The 26,433-nt window shown below is 43.3% G+C and overlaps 1 protein-coding gene and 1 pseudogene across 4 annotated transcripts in view; one reads left to right on the top strand and one right to left on the bottom strand.

Annotated features, from left to right (window-relative positions):
* LOC137294175 (cilia- and flagella-associated protein 70-like) overlaps positions 1–26,433 on the top strand; it is a 53,239-nt gene that overhangs the window by 12,127 nt on the left and 14,679 nt on the right. For 2 of the 4 annotated variants that reach the window (XM_067825163.1, XM_067825164.1), the window contains exons 10-14: positions 254–286; positions 2,488–2,557; positions 17,600–17,661; positions 19,384–19,518; positions 20,561–20,605. In XM_067825163.1, the coding sequence (XP_067681264.1) occupies positions 254–286; positions 2,488–2,557; positions 17,600–17,661; positions 19,384–19,518; positions 20,561–20,605 (345 nt within the window). The remainder of the gene's footprint in view (positions 1–253; positions 287–2,487; positions 2,558–17,599; positions 17,662–19,383; positions 19,519–20,560; positions 20,606–26,433) is intronic. The other 2 variants (XM_067825165.1, XM_067825166.1) reach the window with 2 other exon arrangements.
* LOC137294203 (uncharacterized protein KIAA1958-like) lies at positions 24,423–26,006 on the bottom strand (annotated as a pseudogene).

The raw sequence follows: 26,433 nt of genomic DNA, 5'->3' as shown, positions 1-26,433 counted from the left end.
GAAATGTGTCTTTAATTTTATTCTGTGGGTCCTGTGAATTTTCAGTGGGTGAGACAGACATCTGAAACTTACAGGACCCAATGTCCTGTTACTTTGAAACACTATTCACGAACACTGCATGCACAGGTATCAGACAGTTTCATAATATATTTAGTCTTTCTGTTCATTTCGAAAGCCCAATCTATCTGTCATGGAGTTGTGACCTAGTTCACTGTTGGAGTATATAGTTTATCATACATTTAACTGTTTTCAGCAGAACCCTACTCCCTCACAACAAAATATTAAGGTATAAGTGTGTGAAGCTTCAGTCAATCAGGCCTTTAGTTATAGCCTTCACTAACTGCCAGTTAGTACACAGGTACCTTGTCTTTTCAGCCATTTTTACTAACTTATTAGTTCCAATGTTACTTGCTTCAATTTACCAATAAGAGTATTCATTCATATATCTATATATATAATTCATATTTTCAGTTCTCATTAATAACACTAAATATTTTCATGCTGTTCTCTTTGCTGGTTTAAGCGTTATGTTGAATTCTTTGTTCCACATCGTACTACATTGTGTAGGTGATTAAGGTTGTACTACATATGTAGGTGATCTAGCTTGTACCCAATGTGTAGGTGATCTAGCTTGTACTACATTGTGTAGGTGATCTAGCTTGTACTACATTGTGTAGGTGATCTTACGGTTGTACTACATTGTGTAGGTGATCCAGGATGTACTATATGTATAGGTGATCTTGGCTGTACTACATTGTAGGGGATCTAAGCAGTACTACTTTGTAGGGGTTGTAGGATGTACTATATTTTGTAGGTGATCCAGGATGTACTTCTTTGTGGGTTATCTAGGATGTGCCACAATATTTGGGATCTAGCTTTTACTACTTTGTGTAGGTGATCAAGCATCTACTCCATTGTGTAGGTGCTCTAAGTTGTACCACATTGTGGGTGATCTAGAATTTATTACTTTGAGAGTGATCTAGGATGAACTACTTTGTGGGTGATCTGTGCTGTACTACAATATGGGTGATCTAGGTTCTATTACTGTATGTAGGTTATCTAGGTTGTACTACACTGTAGGTGATCTAATCTGTACTACATTGTAGGTGATCTAGAATGTATTACTTTGTGGGAGATCTAGGAATTACTACATTGTTGATGATCTAGGCTGCATCCCAGCCATACCAGTGGTGAAATGGTTGCTTCATGCATTTGCTTCCTTGATGCCTCTAATCACTTTGCAGCATCACAAGGCAGAAAACATCCCTTTGTTTCTTGAAGACTGACACAATATGTGTTTGTATTATCTCAATAATTATTATTAAATGTCTGCCACATTTAATACTTCACATACTTCCATTAACCTGGGAACAGAGTAGCTGTAAGAGAGCTGGTCACTTATTGTATGACCGTGGACACAGGAGTACCAAGAGTGCTACTTAGACGATACATCTTGTAAGACTTGCATGTACTATTTACATACTTCAATACCTTTCTGACAGTCATCATGATTAATAGGCTTCAGTTTGGACATCTAATCACCAGTAGGTTTTTACAAAGATCTGTAACATGTGATGCTTTAGGGCCTTGTTCCACAGTGTGGTGTGTTCAGTTATGTGATAGACTGCTGTTCGTAACATGTATTTACAATAGACAGCACTGTTTGTGGAATAGGGCTCTGGTCTGTGTAGGCAGTCCTAGATGTGAGACTTGTACACAAACATGTATCTGTATCATGTATTGTACCATGATTCAGATACATAACCTTCACTGATGCAGGAAGTGGAGTGTCTGAATTTGCACTTTGTCCAATAAGAAGAACAAAAAATGACGTTTTCACTCGAAGTGTAATTCTAGTAAAATATTTAAAACGTGGGCTCCCAATGAATTACAATCTTTGTGTTTTTGCATGCAATTTCAATTGAAGAACAAACTGATTTAACAGTTTGAATTTCAAACCAAAAGAGTAGTTTTTGAATAGATACATTTACCCCCAAAGAGGTAGTTTTGTGGTTGTCAGAGGTAAAAGGAAACTACCAACTAGTTTTGTTGAGGTGCTTTCTGTGTTAGACAGAATTGTCTTATCATTCGTTAACTCATGTTTACTCATGATTAGGGTTTAGTTTTTCTTTCTGAAAGTCATACATTTCTGTTATTATGGAAACTAATGAAACTGCATGGAATGGATAGAGTTCAGATGTACTGAATACTGCATGTGGTATATGTATAAAGGCCATGTCCTCAAACACTTTAAGATGGTCCAGTTTGGTAAAACAAAATACTTCTCTGCCAATTCCAGTTAACTGAAAAGCTTAACCAATGTAACTGTCAGATTTTTCGGACCGATAATCAGAAGTATGGATTTCTCGTTGATCAGATTTTTTGTATTCAAGGAAGTGTTATTCATGTTGCGATGTGTCAGACAGTAACTGACATACCCTGGCACTGAGCAGTGGGATGATAGCTAGTGATTGTATGGTGTTGCAGGATGATGAGGGGTCCATCAGCTTTCACGGAGTGGCCTTCATCAACTTGGCACCTCTCCTCTACCCAGGGGGTGAGTTTCATAACTGAAAGAGTGATGTTGAATGAAATTTAAATTATTTAATGCTTGCATGTTTCACTTTTTGCTTTAGTAGTATAGGTAATGAGAGTTCTGGACCACTTTTCAAAAAACCCCTCTAAAAAGCCTCATTTACTAAATGAGGCTTTGGTGGGACCCTTAGCTCTTGCTACTATTGCCCCTACTACAAAGCTACTCCATCACGTTTACCGTGACTTGGCAGGCGGTAACACTGTGCCGTACGGTACGATCAATAATTCTTCTCTTACAAAACCCCTACCCGGCCCATCCCTCAAGTAGTACAAGTTAGGTTCGTCGGCTTTTATATCCACTTTATCTATGTTGTAAGTTTTGACCGACCATATAGGATCGGTGGCTCGCTTACGGCTATCGCCCCCTATGTTATGTTTATATCGATGAAACAGTTTAACGTGAACCGCCTACGATCTCTTTGGTGTTCATAATAAAGGCTTGCTGGGCTTTTTGTATTCCCTGTGCTATGTACTTTTTTTTCTCGTCCTCGCTGATAGCAGACTTACGAGACTTGGATCGAATATCTTGTTTCATTCCGTTATATTTTTTGAGTTCAGAGAGGATTGAACTAAACTCCTCTTCTGAGATCTTACTGTCAGAGAGTGCCGTGGAAATTCGCTCACTCACTGTGTTGAGTTTTGCTTCGGCCAGAACCCTGATCTCGTCGTGTTTCAATGCCTTACGATTAAGTCTGCGTGATACTAACTTAAGCGCCAACCCTACCAACCCTGTCACCCCAGCCGTTATTTCAATACCTAGCACTATAGGTGCAGCCACGATGGTGGTTAACAACCCAACGCCTGCCGCCCCTAGTCCCATGCTGGTTGCCATAAGGGTAGTGTCAGCCCCATCCACGATATTGAAAGCTCTATTATATTTTTTACATAGTGCTTTCCGCGTGTCACGGTCTTGTTCTAGTTGACGTTTCACATCACATAACTGCCTCAAGCGGAACCCATCTACGGTTTCCAACGTCTTCGCTACTTCCTCTACGACTGGGTACAGACCCATCCTATAATGTATATTTTGAAAGATATTTTAATTGGGGTTCAGTTAATATTCTATCAATTAATTTGAAGTCTATAAGGTCTAGATTACTAGTCAGGGTAATAGGTGAGAGGCTAATAGAATTTCCTGTTGTAATAAAAACCCCACTGAGGTTTATTAAGCGGTTTATAGGACCCCCGTGGGTATCCTGTTGTATAACAATACGACAATATTTTTTTGTGTGTTCGTCAAACCAGTGTATTGACAACCCGGGTAAAATTTGGTGTACTCTTGATATGTTTTCATGTTGTAAAAACGTAAATAAGACTTCTATGATGAGTGTGAAAGGGGTGTATATATCAGGCCTTAAGTTAGCAGGATAATTGCTAAATGTTAATTTATTTTTTACTTCACTCCTTAACCTATTTTTTTCGGTATTACTAGTTCCTATGGCTATACTATCCGGAATGAAATCCCCGGGCCAGATGCCGTTGTTCCTAATCTTAGCGATAGTCCTATGTTCGTTTAATGTGATATAAGGTGAGGTGAGTGTTAAGTTGATCAGCCATTTGGGTTCTTTTAAATCTGATAACGACACCCGTCTGTACACGTTGTTTTTGAAGTGCAGGATGTATAATTCATCTTCCTCACCAGGCTCATCGAACCCCTCAGTATCTCCTAGGTCGTTAAGAGTAGTGTTGGGATGATAATTGGTCATTGTTATAATATTATGGTATAATTTCCAACTGGGTTTTTGGTACTAGTATAGGGAGGAACTTCATACCAATAAAGTGTATGTTGTTAGGTAGGAAGATCTTAGTTAGTGATATTTTGTTTTCCACGGTCACGTTGACACCCTGCAGACTGGTGTTGGAGCCGACACCAACCCGCACGTAAACGTGGCAAACTTGATCCTTGTGTCGTCTTTCCCACCCTAGTTTGACTCCTTTCACGATCTCGACGTCATCCCCCGATGGTTCCCCTAGGTAGACTTTGATGGCCAGTGTTACGTTTGATGGTATACCATCTAATAATTTGTCCACGCCTTCGAATTCAGACACCAACTGCAATTTCACGTTTTGTATGTTCGGTTTACTCGATAGCATGTGGAGTGGTGAATTGTTGATTTGGCTGATGACTACGCTACGTCTCTGAGTTGGAACGTAAGCCACGAGCAGGGTTCCATTGTTCACGACTTTGTTTAGGTAGTGGTCTTTGTTATCAGTGAACACGTAGGGGGAGAAGAGGTCAATATTAAGAAACCAGGTTTCGTAATCGGGTAACAACACCCACTTGTCATCTTCGGTGAAGACGAGCCTATATGGCCGGTTTTTGACGACGGTAGTGCGCTCAACATCGTCCAAGTCGAACAGTTTACCCCCGAACGATGGGTATATTCTCCAGTTGTCATCACCGGTGTTGACGAGGGCGTACTTAGTGTTGACTGTTGCTCCTGTGGTATCTATCATATCACTTAGGGTTCCACCGGAGGAGACTTCAACGCGTTTGTAAATGTTGTTTTTTAGTTGCAAGGCATACGATTTACCATCTACTCCGGGAGCGTCGAAACCGCGTGTGTCTCCGAGGTCGGAGATCCCGATATTGACGCATTTTTTCACTCCGGGCCCTTGTGCGCTAGTCATTTTACGTGAAGCGTTAAGCTGAGGTATCCTATATTTACAGGATTATGATTTATATCTAACACCGATATTGTCAGCTCAGGTATGTTGCCCTGGGTTAATTTCTTATACTGCCGTGGTGAAAATGACTCGGTTCTACCGTCGTTGAATTTCTCAGTTTTCACCGGCACTGCTCTCAATATAGTGGAAGGGTGACCTCCTTGAATGTTATACGTTGTGCTCACCTGACCTAGATGAATGTACAGCTCTCGGTACGGTACTAGGTCGGGTAACTTCGTGCCTGTGACGGTTGTTGTTGGTTTTATCTCGTCAGGAGACATACCGAGTATCCTCGCTAATGGTCGGCCTAGCCTCAATGAGGTTCTTCCGTTGTTGATTAACACTACTGTGCCGTTTGAGTCGTTCATTTTGAGTTCGGCTCCCAGGGGTTTGAAGACCTCGTCGTTTAGAGAGCACACGCTGTAGTAGCCGTCAGTTATTTGACTGCGAGTTCCACTGACGAACAGCTTATTGTTGCTGATATTAATGTTAGTCCATTGTGGTAGGTAGGTGATATCGCAGAGTGCGACTTCGAGTTGACCTGACGTGTTATCGATCGCGTGCGTCAGCTGAACGGCCTCACCGCTAGTTATTCCTGGAAGTGTTATGTACATATTACATATATATTTATTTATATAATAGTTTTAAAATGTATTCCCCTGGTGTGTTTTACCCTAAACTGGATGTAGATTTCTCCCCCATGAAGATCGTGGTTGCTCCTGAGTTGTATTTCAATGCCCAGCTTTTAGATGTGTTCGATAAGTATAAGCTTATGGTGACTAATATTGAGGCAGTCCACGCGTGGTTCAACAACCCTATGCAGTTCTGGCAGAATCAATTCAACTTTGCTGTGTGGTGCGCTACAACGGGGTGTGGTGTGGTATTGACCGACTCTCAGCGTGGACCGCTGAGTCAGTCTGTGTTCAAGTTCCACGTGTACTACCAGGTCAGACGTATCCTTAAAGAGATCAGTGCCCCCCTCCCACAGGACAAAGCGTGGGACGCAACAAACAACCCATACGATAGACGGGCCTACGAACGTATTTGTAATGAATTCGAAATAAACCCGAAGACGGATTGGCGTTTGCCGGGGCCGAACCACGGGTTGGGTATTCCTTCTGATGGCGTGCGATCAGTGAAAGAACTCAGTGATCTTGTACTGAAACAAGGTAAACTACGCCCGGACTTTGCTTTGTCGAGTAATGAATGGAGGGATGATCGTATGAACTTTAAAGGTGGTGTTGCTTTCACAGTCCAGAAAGTGGAGCAGTCAACCGCAGACGGGTGGAAAATGTTCATGCTGGACACATCGAAAGGATTCACTCGTGCTGGTACAATACGCTTGAACGACTCGATTCGAACGTATGTGTGGTCGCTGTTGGGTGCGCAGTCGCAAACGCGTTCCAACATCATCGGTAAGGGAACTGCTTACGACGCTCAGAAACAATTCGTTGCCAACGTTGAGGATGCTATTAATTCTCCAGTTGATCTCCCGCGGGCCATCGAACGCTACCAAAACGTGTTAGAATACGCCAGATCGAAAGTTAACTACGTGTTCGGTGTGGGGCTGTATATGTCTCCGAGTGATATGCAACTGAGAGTAAAAAAAGTGGTGGGTTATAACAACAAAATAGTCATAGCCACGGCGGACCAAAAGTTGGGTATCAACCCCGATATTAACACCCCACATATCCCACGCACCCAACCACGTGAAAAGGGTATAGTGGCGCCACCTCCGGAGCCTAAAGTTCAACCAACACCACAGGAGGTGGCCCCTCATATGCAGGTATCCTATCAGCAGCATATTGATAATAAAACGGCCCTGGTGGTTGGTGGGGTAACTTTGGGACTTATTTGGTTAAAGATTTCTTAGCCGCTACGTACACCAGACCCGCCACGGCGACTATGGCTGCCCACAGGTTTTGACTGAGCCACATGGCAGTTTTAGACAGAGCGCTCAACAACCACGAGACGATGCTACCCAGTATGCCGGGAAGGGCTTCGGCGGCTTTACCAGCCAGTTTAGCTAGGCCTTCCCCGAGTTTTTTAATCCAGTCTTTAACACCACCACCACCGCCTGGGGTAACTCCCCCGCCGGCACTTGGGGGTGTGGGGGCACCCCCCACCAGTGACACCACCAAGGTTGATATGATGAAACCCAATGCAGTCAGAATGCTGGCGATGGTGATCCCTTGCTCCCGGAATAATATCCGAATCCTGTTGGCTAAAGTTGTATCTTCGTTCAGTATTCTATCGATTGTTTCCCGAATACGACTGATCTGGGATCGAAGATGTTCACGATTCGAGGAAGCGGCTTCCAATCGTGTACGTCTCTCGTCTTCTAAATCGCGTAGTCGTTCATTGATACGATTCTTCATATCATCGTCGTCAGTTTCGGTGAGTTTGGTTTTTTCCCTAGCGATGTGCTCGTCGATTTCGTTCAGTTTCCCCATGTTGTTCACGAGTTCTCCACGCACGCGTTTCACGGCTTCGTCTAAGCCGTACAGTTCCCTTACCGGAAAGTCAAACCCCGGTAACGGTTTGTCCCAGTAGGTGCTCAACAGTTTTTCTATGCTGTCCGAGGCTTCTGTAGCACGCTCTGGCGTCATTTCATCTATAGTGGTGAGGTGGGATCTGGTAGCTTGCAGATCTTCTTTAACGGTCTTAGGTATTGCACCACCGTAATCACGCATGTTTAGATGTTCACGGATAAATTCAGCACCACCATTGCGGCTGGCTAGAGTTGACAAGGCCAGTGGTTTTTTAGTGATCTTGTTAAAGAGGTCAACCCCTGGGGCAGACTTAAGACGTAGAACACCCTTTGTATCAACAAAAAAATTCTTATGGTATATACCCTTTGGTTCAACGTAGTTTTTATCGCTTTTTAATCCTTCGTAATAATCATTTACCGTTGTTTCTAAAAGTTGTTGGCTCAATGGCAAACTAGTAAATGAGGTCTCCTGCTCATCATCGAATGCCTGGGCACTAGCGCCCGGTATCTCATCCATAGGTATGTCTTCATCCATTAGTATTTAAATATATTTTATTTATATATAACAATGTACGGTAGAAAATTAGATCCTTTCAGAAGATTGAGAGAGCCATTAGGTGCCAGAGCCGTGCGCCAGTCGGTGACTATCACCAACAATCCCAGCAAGATAGACCAGAATCAAACTCTGCTGGTTAGATTTCCAAACCTTGGTGAGAATGACCTCATTGTACCAGGCACTGTTCGACTGGCGTTCAATATCACGTTGACCTCCGACAACGACAAACGCGAGCTAGTGCGGAACGTGGGTCGAGCTATCATCAAGAAAACGACCGTCAAGATCAGCGGTAACGAGGTGCTGAGCATCGACGACAGCGACGTGTTTCACTGCTACAAGGATCTCTGGAAAAGCGAGGGAGAACGAGTCAATGATGTGTACCAGGGTATCAGCAAATCAACCCGGGCGCGCATAGGATACGTCTTCACGACAGACCAGCAAGACAAGCTATCGGACGGTGAAAAGGCTATCGCTCTAGCATACGGGAATCGATTCTGCGTGCCGCTAGACTTCGAGTTGCTCACGGGACACGCGCCGTTTTACCAGGCCGCGCTGGGTGATAGGCTCGAATACGAGCTCACGTTTAACGACTATAGCAAAGTAGTGCGTACGCCGAACGGTGATGAGGCCAGTTATGCCATAGACAACATCTCTCTGGAGTTCGACATGGTCACTAGCCCGGAGCTGGCCAGGCAGGTTCGAAGCCAGTACTCTGGGAAGATGGCCATCCTGTACGATCGCGTACTGAGGCATAGATCAGTCGTGCGAGATAAGAGCGACACTGTGTGGAATATCAACCTGAACGTGCCGGCGCGATCGATGAAAGGTATCCTGGTCGTCCCCGTGGAGGATTATGATCCATTCCGGAGGGACAGCGAGAAGTTTTTCAACCCCGAGATTGAAAAGGTGGAAGTGACCATCGAGGGCGTGCCCAACCAGCTGTTCAGTCATGGTATGAGGCCACACCAGCAGTGGGATGAGATAAAAAAGCTACCAGTGGGGGATTATATAACAAAGGACCTGGACCTCGGCTCCGTGCAGATCGGTGAATACCTGACCACCAAGTACGCCCTATGGTTGGACATGCGATCCACGGATGATGATAAACTGCACGGTAGCGGGCGTCGTATAGATAACGGTAGCGAAGGGATAACCATCCAGATTAATAAGAAGGCCCAAACCGCTGGTAAGTTGAAATTATATCTGTACGTAATTATGGACGCGCAACTTAATATAGACAATGGGAGATTCGTGCAAGCCATCTACTGATGGGGGGTACCCCCCCACACCCCCCAACAATAAACTGCCCCACCTACCCACTGACCCACACTGCGCTATCATATGCGGGCAGACTGGCTGTGGGAAGACCGTTTTCGTGTTGGATATGTTGGAGGGTTACTACAAGGATGTGTTCGATAACATTGTTATCATGTGCCCTACTCTGGGCATGAATAAAACATACGCGCGACCTTGGGTAATGACGGACCCGGACGTACACAAAATCGACCCTGGAACACGCCTGCAGGACTGGTTGAAAGCTCTTCACGAGAAATTTAAAGGGGAACCGACGCTGTTTATACTGGACGACTGCAGCGCTAATCGCGAGATAACAAAAAAGAGAGACATGCTATCGTACCTGGCCTTCTCCGGCCGGCATGCAAATCACAGCGTCTGGGTGCTAACGCAGAAGTTCAACTCGGTGTTGAAAGACCTCAGGGAGCAGACGCGATGGGTGGCCTTATTTCACTGCAAGGACAGGGATTCGTTCGAGGAGTGTTTGAGAGAGAACGATGTGATGAGTAAATTAGAACGGGAACGGGTGAAGAAACAGCTCGCTGAAACTAAACACGCTAAGCTCGTTCTAAAGACCGACCAACCAGTAGCATATATAGTATGCTAAGCAAAGCTAAGTAAAAGCTAAGCAAAGCTAAGTAAAGCTAAGCATATAGCTAAGCAAAGCTAAGCAAAGCTAAGTAAAGCTAAGCAAAGCTAAGTAAAGCTAAGCATATAGCTATGATATTTGAAGTATTTGTCGTGTGCAACTTAACTTTCATTTCTCTGTGTTTTGCCTGCATCGGGTATTATATAGTTAAAACTAAATCTTACTTGTTATATTATAAGATGGAGTGTGAGGAATTGCTCGAACAATTGTCACCTGCAGGCCCCACTGATGACAAGCGAGAGAAACTGGTGGCGTTGGCTGTTGGCGGCAAAGCCAAACATTACTTTGGAGACTACACCCCGGATAAAATTCACAAAATGTTAGCCGAAGAAATCGATAAGCTGTACGCTAGATACGAGTCCCGGCTCGGAGCAGAAATGACAAAGACAATAGGATCGGCTATGACCCAGATATACACCGGTATTGTGTCACATTTCCTTCCCATTCCACCAGAGCGCCGACTTTACCTGTGGGAGGACCTCGAGAAAGACCCTTTTATCGAACACGCCGTGAGCTCTATCAGCTGCGGGCTGTACCACAAATATGGTATGTTGTTGGCTCCAGTGACGGCGGCGATTATCACGGCAAAACATTGTCAATTTGAGAGAAAGAATAATAATAATAGTATAGATGGATGCTGCACAGGAGGAGACCCCAGTGGATTCACAGGAACCAGTGACGGTGGAGACCCCAGTGGTGGTACCACCAACAGTAACCAGACAGAAGAATCCTAAGAGAGTAGCTGCCGGTAAAAAACGGTGGTGTAACCAACATAAAGTGACAAATCCAACCCGACTGTTGTTGGCTGTAGGCGTAACTGCTGCCTTGGCTATCTCGTGGTTATACACACGTGTGGGGGTATCCCCCACACCCCCTGCCGGTGAGGTAACGCCCAAGCCGCCGGCAGGCCCCACTGTTGATCCGCATATCATGTTATAATTTTAATATTTTATATCATATACATAATGTCTGAGGGGAAAACGTTCGTCAACGACGCATACCACGCCACAGTGGTCGCTAGTCTAGCCGTAGGGTACGCTCGATTGACTAAAATGGTGCTTAAACAACCAACTATCAAGCTAGATTTCAACCTGCAGGATATGGGTATGCTCATAATGAACCTTGGTATGGCGATGGCCACAAAAGACATCCTAGTAAAACAAGGAATAATACCTGATAATATAATGAAATAAATATAGGGATGGCCACGATAGCTATGATGGTCGGTGGGGCGTTAGTGAATGCCCTGGCATTTTCCGGGAGTAATTTCCTCTTCTCGAAACTACGAGATGATCACGCGGCTGAAATACAGGAAGAAAGGAAGCGACACGATCTCGCTACTGAGAAATTACAAAGGGCACAGGACGAGTACGTTAAAAAACGCCTCCAGAGGATCGATTTTATTAACGAACAACTCAAGCGTGAAAACCATGCCATTAAAACATTCTACGATGTCGATGAAGCAATGAAAGAATACTATCTACTAACTGGTAAACAATTAGAACCGCTCAATGAACCCACACTCGCTCAGTACTACACACCATCCAAGGGACAAATGAATCGTGAACTGGGCTTCATAGTGTTGGGTATAGCAGCTACTGCGTTGGTTGCGAAGCAATTAAACTAAAATACCTATATAAGTAAACATGAGACCCGCTCCATACCGATGCGAATATATACTTATGGGGAAGACCGAGGCCTGTGGTAGGAAATGCAGGAATCAGGGGTTCTGTTGTTTCCATATGGGAAGTCCTAACTACACGTGTTCTGTGTGTGGTATCGGGGTTAAAGGGCACTACTGTTTATGTAAAGCTCACGGAGCGAACGTAGTCAGACATCAACTCATCTACGAGAATAAAAAAGGCTACATAAAAGAACGTAGGCGACTGCTCAAGATAGCCGCTTAAGAGTTACCTCCCCTTACTGTGAACCAATTAGACATTAGTTCTCTTAGATGTAAACACCATGTCTACTACTGTGCGCGAGCTCAAGAGGGTCGCAAAGCAGAGAGGTGTGATCGGGTATTCTCGAATGCGGAAGCCAGCATTGTTGAGATTACTAGGTTTAGAAGTCCCTCCTACGGTAAAACAATTAAAAGCTCAAGCAAAACAGCTTGGGCACACGGGTTATTCAAAACTGGGGAGAGCCGGGTTAACCGCATTGTTATCACATGCCCCCGTAGCACGTCCCACTGTAAAACAACTGAAAACCGAGGCACACGATTTGGGTTTAGGCGGGTATTCCCGTATGAGAAAACCACAGCTTGTAGAATTATTACGACAGAATAGAGCTATTGACCTACAGTTCGTGCGCACTAAGCACGCCGTAGGCAACTATTTGGGAAGTTGGCGCATGCACGTTGATAGAAACATAGACATTACAGATATCAAGCCTCTGATAGCTGATAAGGTCAACCAGGAACTAAATAATCTAGGAAGTATCAAGTTTCAGATCACAGTGAAAATGTCGCTCGATAAGGAGGGCACCACAGGGGTCACTGAGTATTTTCAACCTTACTTCCGAGGCCAACAAGAGGTCGTCACACATACAGAGACCATTGACGCATCAATCGATAATAGTTTTCAGCAGATACGAGAATACCTAGAACGCTACACGCACATGGGGTCCGGGTGGGCTGTAGATAAAATCGATAATGTCTATCTAGACATAGCTAAATACGTGCCGTTCAGAGGTGGGTCATACCTAGCCTTGCCTCCCTACTATAGGAACAAACATGCCATAGTAAACGTTAAGAATAGAGGAAACGATTGCCTGAGGATATCTATCAGGTCAGCCTTATTTCCAGCTGCCACTCATTCAGATAGGCTTTCTAGCTATCCCCAAGATGATGGGCTTAATTGGGATGGTATAGATGAACCCACCCCCATATCCCAGATCACTAAAGTAGAAAAACAGAATAATCTGGCTATAAATGTCTTTGGGCACGAAGGTAATACAATAATAGTACACAGGGTCAGCACGGTGAAGGATTGCCAAGTTATCAATATATTCATGATCCAGCGAGGTGAAACGTATCACTACACGTGGATAAAACATCTCAGCCGGTTGTTGCACGACCAGTCGAAACACAATGGGGAAAAACATTTTTGTGTACGATGTCTACACGGTTTCAGTCGGGCCGATTTATTAGAATCCCACCGGGATGATTGCCAAGGTGTGGGGCAGACGGCCATACGAGTCGACATGCCTAAGGAAGGTGAAAATATCCTAAAATTCAGTAACCACAAGAACCAAATGTCTGTGCCTTATATCATATACGCCGACTTTGAAGCCTTAGTTGTGGGTGGGGATTCCCCCACACCCCCTAGTGGGGGTAGCTTCACCCACAAGACACAAGAGCATATAGCCTGCGGTTTTGGATACATCGTCGTCCGTTGTGACGGGGAAACGAAAGCTCCGGTAGTGTATAGGGGCCCTGACGCGGCTGAAAGGTTTCTAAAGTGTTTGCAGGAGGAAGAAAAAATTATTAGGAATGCATTGTATAGAATCGCTCCCATGCGTATGACCCGAGCCGACAGGCTAGCCCACGCTAGTAGCACTAACTGTCACGTGTGCGACTCACCGCTTAACGGTGATTCGGTGAGAGATCACTGTCACATAACTGGTAAGTATAGAGGCGCCGCTCACAACGCGTGCAACCTCAAGCTTAAAATCAACCCTAAGACAATAAACATCCCCGTTGTCTTTCACAACTTGAGAGGGTACGACTCACATTTGATCATGCAGGCCATCGCGAAAATCGATGGTAATATATCGTGCATCCCCAACAACATGGAGAGATACATCTCCTTCAGCTTAAACGGACTTAGGTTCATTGACTCGTTTCAATTCCTCCTGTCGTCACTCGACAGTCTGGTCAAGGCTAACAATACCTTCCCTATCACCGATCGATACACAGACGTCGAGACTAGACCCCTGCTTATGAGGAAGGGTGTGTACCCCTATGAGTACATGGATAGTTGGGTCAAGTTCACCGAGACCAGACTACCCCCTATTGACTGCTTTTATAGCAAGCTGAATGAGGCGTCCGTCTCACGAGACGATTACTCGCACGCGATTAACGTATGGAATAAACTGGGTTGTAAGAACCTGGGTGATTATCACGACCTGTACTTGAGGACAGATGTACTGCTGTTAGCCGACGTGTTTGAAACATTCAGGCGGACATGTTTAAAGCAGTATAAACTCGACCCCGCATGGTATTACACCAGCCCAGGTCTGTCGTGGGACGCCTTGCTTAGAAAGACCGGAGTTAATTTGGAATTGCTCACAGATTACGACATGCACCTATTCATTGAGAAAGGCTTGCGAGGTGGGATTTCCATGGCATCCAAACGATACGCTAAAGCAAATAATCAATACGTGAAAGGTTACGATCCTAACAAACCAACCAATCACATTCTCTACCTCGACGCAAATAACCTGTACGGCTGGGCCATGAGTCAGTATCTACCTACAGGGGGATTCGAATGGGTACCCCACGTTGATGTTATGGAGGTTGCACTAGATTCGAACAAAGGGTATATCCTCGAGGTTGACTTAGAGTATCCCAAGGTATTACACGCATCGCACAACAGCTATCCCCTTGCACCCGAACGTATGAGGGTTAACCCAGACTGGATGTCTGAGTACCAACATAACTTGTCAGGTGGTCGTGTGACAGACGTTGAAAAACTCGTGCCTAACTTAATGAATAAGACCAAGTACATCGTTCACTATCGCAACCTACAGCTGTACCTGTCGTTGGGTATGAGGCTGGCCAAAATACACAGGGTGCTCATGTTTGACCAGAGCCCATGGATGGAGCCCTACATCAGAATGAACACAGACCTACGAAAAAAAGCCACCAGTGATTTCGAGAAAAATCTCTACAAGCTCATGAACAACTCGGTGTTTGGTAAGACTATGGAGAACCTGAGGAAACGCGTGACCGTGAAGCTGGTTAGATCTAGTGAGGAAGACAAGCTCAGGAAATTGATAGCCAGTCCGGCATTCAACCGTAGCAAGATATTCACAGACGACCTGGCTGCCCTACACATGAAGAAAAGCCACATAAAATTCAACCGACCTGTTTACGTGGGGATGAGCATCCTCGATTTATCCAAACACCTGATGTACGACTTTTACTACAACGAGCTCAAGAAACAGTACGGCGACAGGTGTGAAGTGCTGTACACTGACACGGATTCCCTGCTGATGGAGATTCGAACCGAGGACGTGTACGAGGACATGAAAAAACACATCGATTTATACGACACCAGCGACTACCCTAAGGCCCATGCCATGCACAGTACGGTAAATAAAAAGGTCCTAGGTAAGATGAAGGACGAGTGTGCTGGCACGCCCATAGCCGAGTACATAGGTTTGAGGCCTAAGATGTACTCCATACTGAAAGCCGACAATAGCGAGATCCGGAAGGCTAAGGGGGTTAAGAAGTATGTGGTGAAACAACACATCAAACACGCCAGATTCAAGGAAGCCCTGTTCAAGACCCGTACCTTTAGACATAAAATGAACACACTTAGAAGTGATGGGCACAAGATATACGGACTGACTATAAACAAGACGTCCCTATCGCCTATGGACACGAAACGTTGGATAGCTATTGATGGTATAAACACATACGCGTATGGACATGAAAAAATTTGAGTCTATTTACTACAGCCCGCGTGGGTACTGGAAAGGAGCTAGCGCAGTAGATAAGCTAGCTAAACTAGCGCGAGTACCCCCGGAGGAAGCCAAAGCGTGGCTTGAAAAACAAGCCTTGTGGCAGATCTATTTGCCTGCACCACGCTACGTACCTAGAAGGAGGTTCGGTATTAACATACCTAATAGCATTCACCAGGCAGACCTACTGTTCCTACCCCACGATAAGAGGTACAAGTATGCCTTAACCGTAGTGGATGTAGCCAGTCGTTACAAGGAAGCCGAACCCTTGACCACGAAAGATTCGGCCCAGGTAGCCAGAGGATTCGAACGTATATACAAACGCAGTCCGCTGACGTGGCCAACAGAGCTGCAAGTTGACCCCGGACGGGAGTTCATGGGTGCCGTGTCACAACTGCTAGCCAAACACGATACGAAGGTCAGGCGTGGCACGGCCGGAGCCCATCGCAGTCAAGCTATAGTTGAGAGATTTAATAGGACTTTGGCTGAGCGCTTGTTCGGCCATCAGTATGCTAGGGAGATGACCACCCCTGGAAAACGATCGACCGAATGGGTCACGAGGTTACCCGAGGTGGTGTCGGCAATCAACCATGAAGTCACCCGTCTCACCGGTAAGAAACCGGCAGACGCTATCAAACTAAAATCAATAGTTGCAGAGTCGGCCGCTCCATTGCGTGGGAAGGAGAAACAGATACCGGATAGGGCCCTAGTGAGGTATCTTTACCAGCCTGGGGAACACGAGGGTGATAGCCGTAAGCGAGCCACCGATCCTATATGGTCGGTCAAAACTTACAACATAGATAAAGTGGATATGAAAGCCGACGAACCCAACTTGTACTACTTGAGGGGTGGGCCGGGTAGGGGGTTTGTAAGAGAAGAATTATTGATCGTACCGTACGACACAGTGTTACCGCCTGCCAAGTCACGGTAAACGTGATGGCGTGGCTTTGTAGTAGGGGCAATAGTAGCAAGAGCTAAGGGTCCCACCAAAGCCTCATTTAGTAAATGAGGCTTTTTAGAGGGGTTTTTTGAAAAGTGGTCCAGAACTCTCATTACCTATACTACTGCTTTCCTTCTATTCTGTCATATCATCTTTTTGAAAATGGATGAAGAGAGTGCTATCAGTAAAGCCCAATGCCTACAAGTGGCCAGTTGTCTTAGGCATGACAGTGTAGTACCCAGAGTTGCCTACCTTCATTATACCAGGATAAACTGATCATAATTTCAAACTCATATTTACATTGATTATGTTCCATGGCCTGCCAGGAAAATACTCATTCTGAAAGTTTTGACCTTTGTCAGTTTGGAATAACTCAGTCACTGGCACCTGGTTGAGTGAGTGAGTTTTACTCCTTTTTTAGCAATATTCCACCAAAATCATGGTGGGGCTCGCTAGAAATGGGTGGCACCTGGTTGAGCCAATGGAGCTAACTGAGCTAATATCGCTAACAACTAGTAAAGGCAATGTTAATCCACCACACAGTCCTTGAACACAAACCTTGCCATTGTCACTAGTTCTTAGCAGGTGCCATGATTGCATGACAGGAGCCAATGCAATTACGTGATAGTTTCTTGGAGTTGTTAAGAATGAATAATTAACAATCTGTAAATTATTGACTGACAAGTAGTCAATATGTCTTTAATTGTTTTCTCTGTACAGTCCAGCGGATCCGAGGGGCATACAAAGTGTATGCATACACTGACCATTTGCTGCATGAAAAGGTGAGGAAAACCCTTGTCTGTGAATCATTTACATTGCCTGTAGAAAGCACACTCTGTCCAAGAGTAACAGGCTCCACTGAGAATGTCCCCACTTGTCACTGGCTGGCTTTCTGCAGGTATTCCATGTGGTTTTACTTCCTAGGCTCAAATCTGCTGCATGTAGTAAAACATCTATGAGAAGGCATTTTATCCTGTTAAAGTTTTCTTCTGCTTAGCCTCATGAATTTTTGGTTCTAATTATAGATAAAAAGTTACAGAACTGCTTTATGAACAGAATGCTCATGCTATGAGAAAATGATTAAGTTATGGCGATATGTTTTACATATTTTATTCCAACATGTAGCTTATGGGCACATTGTACATGTGTTGTTGGTGTTTCTTACATTAAGTGGTGGTAGCAACTCTGCCTTGGTCTGCCTAGAGGCCAGGGTGCCGGTATACACAGCGATCTTAGCCTTGGTCTGCCTAGAGTCCAGTGTGCTGGTGTACACAGCGATCTTAGCCTTGGTCTGCCTAGAGGCCAGGGTGCCGGTGTACACAGCGATCTTAGCCTTGGTCTGCCCAGAGGCCAGGGTGCCGGTGTACACAGTGATCTTAGCCTTAGTCTGCCTAGAGGCCAGGGTGCCGGTGTACACAGTGATCTTAGCCTTGGTCTGCACAGAGGCCAGGGTGCCGATGTACACAGCGATCTTAGCCTTAGTCTGCCTAGAGGCCAGGGTGCCGGTGTACACAGTGATCTTAGCCTTGGTCTGCACAGAGGCCAGGGTGCCGATGTACACAGCGATCTTAGCCTTGGTCTGCCTAGAGGCCAGGGTGCCGGTGTACACAGTGATCTTAGCCTTGGTCTGCCCAGAGGCCAGGGTGCCGGTGTACACAGTGATCTTAGCCTTAGTCTGCCTAGAGGCCAGGGTGCCGATGTACACAGCGATCTTATCCTTGGTCTGCCTAGAGGCCAGGGTGCTGGTGTACACAGTGATCGATCTTAGCCTTGGTCTGCCTAGAGGCCAGGGTGCCGGTGTACACAGTGATCTTAGCCTTAGTCTGCCTAGAGGCCAGGGTGCCGATGTACACAGCGATCTTAGCACTAAGGTGACCATAACTTGGTCTTAGAGGTAAGGTTGTTTTGTACAGTGGCACCCAGATCTCATTCCCCTTGAGCATGCCTGGAACTTAATGGGTCAGTGAGTACTCCAGACACAGCCTCCAGTACAAAATGTGATATACTAGAACAAACCTTCCATCAACAATAGAACGCTATAGCTCAATATCAGATTCAACATCTGAGACAGTCAGTGATGAGAAGGAAGGACAGGGATGGTACAGCAGGTGCAGACACTGACATTGTGCTCGTGTATTGATACTTGTGTGATTTCTTTAGGACTGTATACCAGATCACCACTCTTGTTAAATTCATACAACCATCAGAATGTGTCATTTTTGAGGCATGTTTGCTTCTGTGTATAAGCTGTAGTCTTTCAGTTCTTTTTGTGTTTAATTATTCCTGGATAACTTTACCTACATAGTAAGTTGAATTGAGATTTTGATCAGTTTGTTTGCTAAGGTTAATGGTAACATATCAACACTATGAAAAATATGGGGTGTTACCCTGCTTTGTCCATGTGTATATATATACTGTCCAGTATCTATGGTGGTGATATCCTTATATCAGCTCATGGTGCTAAGCATGTACATGGGAAGTTTGAAATGCATTTCTGTGTTCAGACCAAGAGGAAGTTGGGGATCGCTGAAGAGGCTGCAAAGATGGCATTCAACATTTTAAACAGAAACAGCACCTCTCCTTCCCCAAAGAAAGTTGTAAAGGACAAGGAGGGAGACAAGAAGGAAGTCAAGAAGGGGGTAGGTGTTGTTCACTCTAGGCACTGGCCACATGTAACCTCAACTGTTTTTATAAATATTTTGTGTTTACAAATGATCATCGAAATGTTTGAATGTGAATGATCACAGAATACAAACCTGGAAGACCTGTCATGCTGGATAAGTGTGGTGTATCTGTAGTCTGTAGTTAATGTCATGCTGGAAAATTGTGTCTATGTATCATGTAGTCCTGCTTCCTAGCACTTGGTGTCTAGGCTCAGTAGAGGAATATTGGCTCCTGCACATAGTCAGCTTCTAGTCATCAGCTTCAGGAACATTGCTAGGGACCCGTGTCTCCATCAGGGCTCAAGAACATTCCTAGGGACCTGTGTCTCCATCAGGACTCAGGAACATTGCTAGGGACCTGTGTCTCCATCAGGGCTCAGGAACATTGCTAGGGACCTGTGTGTCCGTCAAGGCTCAGGGGCACAAGGGATGTAACCAGGGACATGTGTATTCGTCAGGGCTCTCAGGGTCGAGGGGCCTAACTCTACCCATCAGGATTCTAGGTATCTCAGGGTCATGGGACTGCACTCCTTGTCCACCTGGGCCCTCAGACTAGACCAACCTTACTTTGTTAATCAGGGTTTTGGGTTCTTCTCTGGTATGAAACGTGTTTTGCTTGTTAAATCTGCTGAGGTGTAGGCTTCTCTAGAAACTGTATACAGTTTATTAACTTTGGAATATTTAGGAAATATATGAACAAGATTACAAATGTAAAGTTAGGAGGTTTAACTTGTTTAAATACTTGTGTCCTGTAACGAATGTAAAGGAAGAAAGAATAAATCAATCAATCTGACATTCTGATTTTTGAGTTTCACGTAATGAAAAACACTCATGAACAAATGGTCATGAATATACTTATCTCTAAACACCTCAAATTCTGAACAACAGTCTCACCAATGCCTGAACCCAGTCAGTGTATATGAACTGACAATAGATAGGTGTTAAGCCTGTGTCCTGTTTGTGTGCTATGTCTTGCATGATGGCTGTGCTTCAGTGCTCTGCTTAATCGTTCTTCCAGCGCTCAAATAGCATCCTGCCCTCAGGTCAAGGTGACCTACTCGAGGTTTGTGTTGTCGTCATTGTTGTTTATCTGCATCTGTACCTGGGTGTTCCTCCATGTATCTGCTCTGTGCCATTACTAACTGTGCTTACTCCTCACTGGGGAGAATTCTACTCTCAAAACTGATGTACCGCTCACATTCGGTCCATCCCAAGGATCACTGGAGTCAATCTGAATATACCCTTTGGAAAATTTAGGTTCAATTATTAGAACTTTGTAATAAGAAATTTTATGTTTGATATTCTTTTCTTTTCAATTTTATAATGGATGTCTGGCATTTTTCATTTTATCACAAATCTAAGTATGTGATATAATCTGCTTCACTAAAACAATGTATAAATATTCACCCTTGCAATATACAATCTTATGAAGGTATTTGGTTTTCTTGTAAAGAGATATTTCTTTTCACCAGGTACTTTTATTGCCTTTTGCCCTTGGCTCCTTTCTAATCATGTTTGAAAATTGTTTGCACTACTAAATCACTTTTTGAGATTGTGTGTTGCAAGGTGAATAACCGCATGATTTATTGAAGTGAACTTTTCATATAAGTTTGCTTTGTGAAGTGGAAGATAAACCAGATTTCATCATGTACTAATTTGAAAATGTTTTGTTTTGTTTCTATTCAGGAAACAGGTCTGTCCATTTTGTTTCAGAGATCAGATTAGTGTTATGATTAACTGCAAGTGTTATGATTAACTGCAAGTGTTATGATTAACTGCAAGTGTTATGATTAACTGCATCACAACTTTTATCACTATTGTAAATGTCTAGTTATGTTCATGTTTGTGAAAATATTGTTAGTACAGATATAAGTTAAGTAAAATTTCTTGTGGTAAAAAGATATTCTTGAGGACATCACTTTCTGTACAAGTTGCCTTCTCTTGCCTCAAATTGCCTTCTCCTACTTCAGAAATCCCCCAAACTTTCAGAAATTGTTGTGAATGCAATGTACATATGACTCTGCAGTTCATTTATAAAAGTCCCAAGTTCCCCAAAGATCTTGTAAACAGTTCTGCATGGTACATTCAAGGACAAATCCTTTCCCAAGTCCTGATGGTTGTGTTGAGATGTCTTCCAAGTGCTGAACTGTCCTCCAGGAATCAAAACTGTGTCATTTACTCAGAAGTGAGCGATTGAGTGATAGTTTAGTTGAGTTTAGTTTTACGCTGCACTCAGCAATACTCAAGCTATATGGTGGTGATCTGTAAATAATCGAGGCTAGGCCACACAATCCAGTGACCAACAGCATTAGCATTGATCTGTGCAGTTGGGAACCAATGACCTGTGTCAACTGAGTCAGTGAGCCTGACCACCCAACCACCTCTTACAACAAGCATGGTTTACTGAAGACCAATATTCTAACACAGACCTTCGTGGGTTACAAGCACTAGTGACAGATGGAGAACACATTTTCCATCAGATTCCTTGTCTTATTGTGTCACATTATGTTACGTTCACCAGTCATGTTGTTGTCATCTTACATGGATCTCATGGAGGAAGGCTTCTCATTGAAATCAGTGATGACACCAAGTGTTGTGGACATGTTTAATTAATATCCAGAGCTTCACTCCAGCATCTTGTTTTTCTGCATGGTGTCATTTTTCTTCCTAATCATGTTTGAAGTTTTTAAATTCCTTTTTTGTGGGAGATAACAACTCTGAGCAGAATATTTTTTTTATTAAAAAAAACCCCCAAACATTATTATGATGTTTGTGGTGCTGGTTTAACCATCTTGTTGTCTCTTAACACCATGACATTATCACTGAAAATAGTCTACCTGTCTTAAGTATTGGTTTTCTTTCATCGTGATCAAATGTAGGAATCAAGATGGTAAATAAATTAAGCTTCTTAGAAATCTGGCATGTAAATGACTACAAAGTTTATGAATACTCCATTTCAAGAATTCAAAGTTTGCATTGAGTCCTTCAAGCTGACTCTGACAGAGTCCACTTGTCTATTACATGTTCCTTTCACGTGCATTGCAGCATGAACCGACTTCGCCCAAACACAGGGGTTCAGTTTCTAACTGGACGTCAGTTGTGGTAAACCATATCTGTAGCATGTAGACTTCAACAGCAGTAGAAAGTCTCTAGTTTGAATTTAAAGTTTGCATGAAATAATTTGTTTCGGTTTGGAATACTTTAAAATATATTTCAGCATTCCATTGCAAATACATAATGATGAAGTTGTAGTTTTAGGACAATTAAAGGAGTTTTTGATGAAATGCCATTTCATTAACTATTACAAAACATTCTTCTTCATTTCATTTCTAGATTTTCAGTGTGATACCCAGGTTTGTGGGTTTCACCACCAGGAAAATGTCTGAATCTCCTCATACTATCCTTCATAGTTGACAATCTGCAACATAGCTGATACTGTTGTCAAAGTAATGTTAGACCAGAAACACTCACTGACAATTGTTGACATATATAACAAACAGACTGTAACCATTATTTGTTAGTATAGGATTATTAATTGTGTTAGACCTCTGTACCTAATGGCTAGTTTAAAGGGTTTAGTTTTAAGTCACTTTTAGCAATATTCCAGCTACATCACGACTGGGGACACCAGATATGGGCTTTGCACATTGTGCCCATGTGGAGAATTGAACCTGGGTCCTCGGCGTAACGAGTGAACGCTATATCCTCTAGGCTACTCCACCGCCCAGTTTGAAGGAGATTACCTCCATATTATTGTGTACCACTTAACAGTGGTAGAAAGTTATAATTTTAACAAGATATATTCTCGACTTCACCATGTGTTTTACAGTGTATATGAAACATTATTTGTGAAATATATTTGTCATATTGATTATGTGTATGATGATTAAATGCAGTCAAGCAGATCCACTGATTTCTACTGACTGAAGAGTAACATCCTCTAATGATTATGATGTCTTACTTTTTGAAATAATAAAAGATTCATCATGCAGAATAATAAATGCTGATCTAAAACTCACAACCTACACAAGTGAGGAACCTTGTACTTGCCAACTAAAACAGTATTGTTTTTCTATAGTCAGTTACCACTCAGTTGTCAAGTTTAGTTGGACGTCATCGTGAGGTATGAGAATCTTTCCAATACTTTTAGTAGTTAGCTTGTAAAACTCTCCAACATAATCAGTTCAGAACTGAATAAACAAGTAATTTGGTAACTAAAACCTGCTGCTAAACTTTATAATCACCTCTTATTTTAATAAAAAACACTTCTATAGAAATTATCAAGGAAACTCCTCTACATAAACCCTGTTCCTGTCTGTAAAGCCAGTGTGCATTTATCTCTTATCTGGCCAGATATAGCAGTTCTCAGGCAGACAAGTAACCATGGTAACCAAGATTGTGATGCCTTAGTTGGTTATGCATTGTGGCTTTATAATGAATCTGGCATTATAAGGGACCCTTCATAATTCATGGCTAGGGGGTTTTGTTGGTTTTTATGTTGAAGCATGTACAATGTGACTGGCCCTTGTTTCACCCCTGCAGGTCATGTACTAAACTGATAACCCACCGACCTAGAACATGCAGTAAATGTGTAGAACATGGATATGTTCCCCACCCTCACACACACATTCCCTAAACAAAAAAGGGTTACCCGCCATACATATAAACCTCAGGTGCCTTATTAGTGTCGTTTCACAGGTTATTTTTTTGTCGGGTAAAGCTCCTTTCAGGGCCATTTACAATATCCCAGGGACATTCTATAGAATGTTTAGAATACTATTTGGCCCTGAAAGAAGATTTTCACGAGATAATTTTTTCGTTCAGATTCTTAAAGAAAAAAGTCAAGCAGAGACAGTGATTTTATTTCTTGAAACTACATTTCACGAGATGTTGAAATTGAACACGACTGTCGGTTTAGATTCGATGGAAACAACGTTACTTCCGGCATTGACATTCAGCTCTTTGTCTGGAGATACCGTACATGTAGCTTTGATACCCTTCTGGCGTTTTGGTGCTGATGTAAGAATGTCAGACAAGGAAGATTTTTGATCATCAGAGGTCCATTTGTATGAACGAACAGCTTCACTCTTGTGAGCTAGAAAGAAAGAGGCAAAAGCACAAATAAAGAGTTCGTACAATCACATATCTCAAAGCACATGAAGTAGCTTTGTCTTAATTAAAGGTTGTGAAATAATGACGACTGATCTTAGAAATTAGATTATTTCAAACGTAATTAATCTTGAGTGCTATTCACATTGGCTACAATGTGTGTTACGTGAATGAGATAATTGTTACAATGTAAACATTAAAATATTGACTAGCAATGTCGAATGTATTCTTACCGGTCATTTCACAAATCATTTGCACGTCGATGTTGGCCTGATAAAGTCTTGTGGCAGCTGAAGCTCTCAATGAATGATTTGTTTTGTTATCCAGTAAACCACCTTCTTGACAAAGCCGTTTGACTGTAGATTGGAGGGTATTGTGGCCAACCAGGCTTTTCAGAAACCAACTTCCATCCTTGGGTCTGGCGTGAGGAGTGAAGTAGGAGTAATCGGTCGTTTGCCATCCATACTGTATTAAAAAAAAACAAAGAATGATTTCTGAAATACTTTATCTACTTAATTGAAAGAAAATCTTAATTCTTTTTCATCTTATAGATGTTAAATGTTACTTTTTTATTTTCTTTATTGTTTTTAAATTTTGATTCATTGATAGAAAACTATACTCACCACAATGATCTGTACTTCTGGAAAATACTGACGTAACATCGGTCCTTGTTGTCAATGTATTCATATGCTCGTACTTTCTTTGAAGCTTGTTTCCTCTGCTTCAACCCGCCAAGGTTTGTTTTTGACACATCTTCGGTGTACAGAAGAACTTTCGGCTGTTGCCATCTGTATGAGGTCCCATTATTTGTGGTTTGGCAAACATCTTCAAGGTCCTATGTTCCTTACCCCCTCGAAGAGCGAAGTGCAATCCTACAAAAAGACCAAAATAACTACATTATCATTTATATCTGAGCATTTTTTCTTCAGCCAAAGAATAGAAAAGCTTACGATAACTATAATCAACATGTACATGAATAGAGTATTTACTAAGACTAACCAGTAAGATACAGCACTGTATCTAGAAGTTTTCTGGGGGTGTCGTCTCCCAGCGCTCCACACTGCCAAAGCTGCCCTTCCTCAGTGTGGGATATCGTTTCTGTTGGCGTCCGGCTTCCGGTTTCCGGCTCCTAGACCCTCAGCGGAACGTTTGCGTATAACTGCGTCCAGACATCGACGACTGTCTTCAAACTCCTTATCTTCAAACATGTTCACGGTGCATCCTTTTGCTCTGATGGTGCTTTGTAACGAGGTGTATATACCATACAATGTATGAGATGGATACAACCCTCCGTCTTGTTTCCGGGCTTCGAACAAGAAAAATTTCAGGGCGAGATTAAGGTTCTCAGCATCCATTCCGAATAAAATTTCTGACAAACACACCTTCAGCAAATCCAAATTGTATTTCATCGCCCTCCAACGTCTTTCCTCTTGCCATCTAGTAAACACAGCAACAGCCCAATCATTCTTGTATTTTGTAGACTTAGGAACACAAATTTCAAGTTCTTTATCAATGGGGTTATTATCAAGGGGTTCGCCGAATCTAAACTCAAATTCACAATCACTGTCACTGCTTTCGCTATCCATTTCTTGCGATTGCGTTATGAAAATGTCATCACCTTCTTCTCGCTCCATATTCTTCAAAGTAACAGTAGCGACTGACGTGCAGATATGTGTAGTCACGACAGTTACCACGTGCAGATCGTGCTGTTTACAGCTGGTGGGTGAAGGGCTGTGTTTGGGTGATAGTTTTTAGTGTAAACGGTTACTCGCTTATCGTCCA

The sequence above is a fragment of the Haliotis asinina genome, chromosome 8 (genome assembly GCF_037392515.1).
Source record: "Haliotis asinina isolate JCU_RB_2024 chromosome 8, JCU_Hal_asi_v2, whole genome shotgun sequence".
Lineage (NCBI taxonomy): Eukaryota > Metazoa > Mollusca > Gastropoda > Lepetellida > Haliotidae > Haliotis > Haliotis asinina.
Note: the sequence above shows the minus strand (reverse complement) of the source record. Positions and strands in the feature narration are given on the sequence as shown.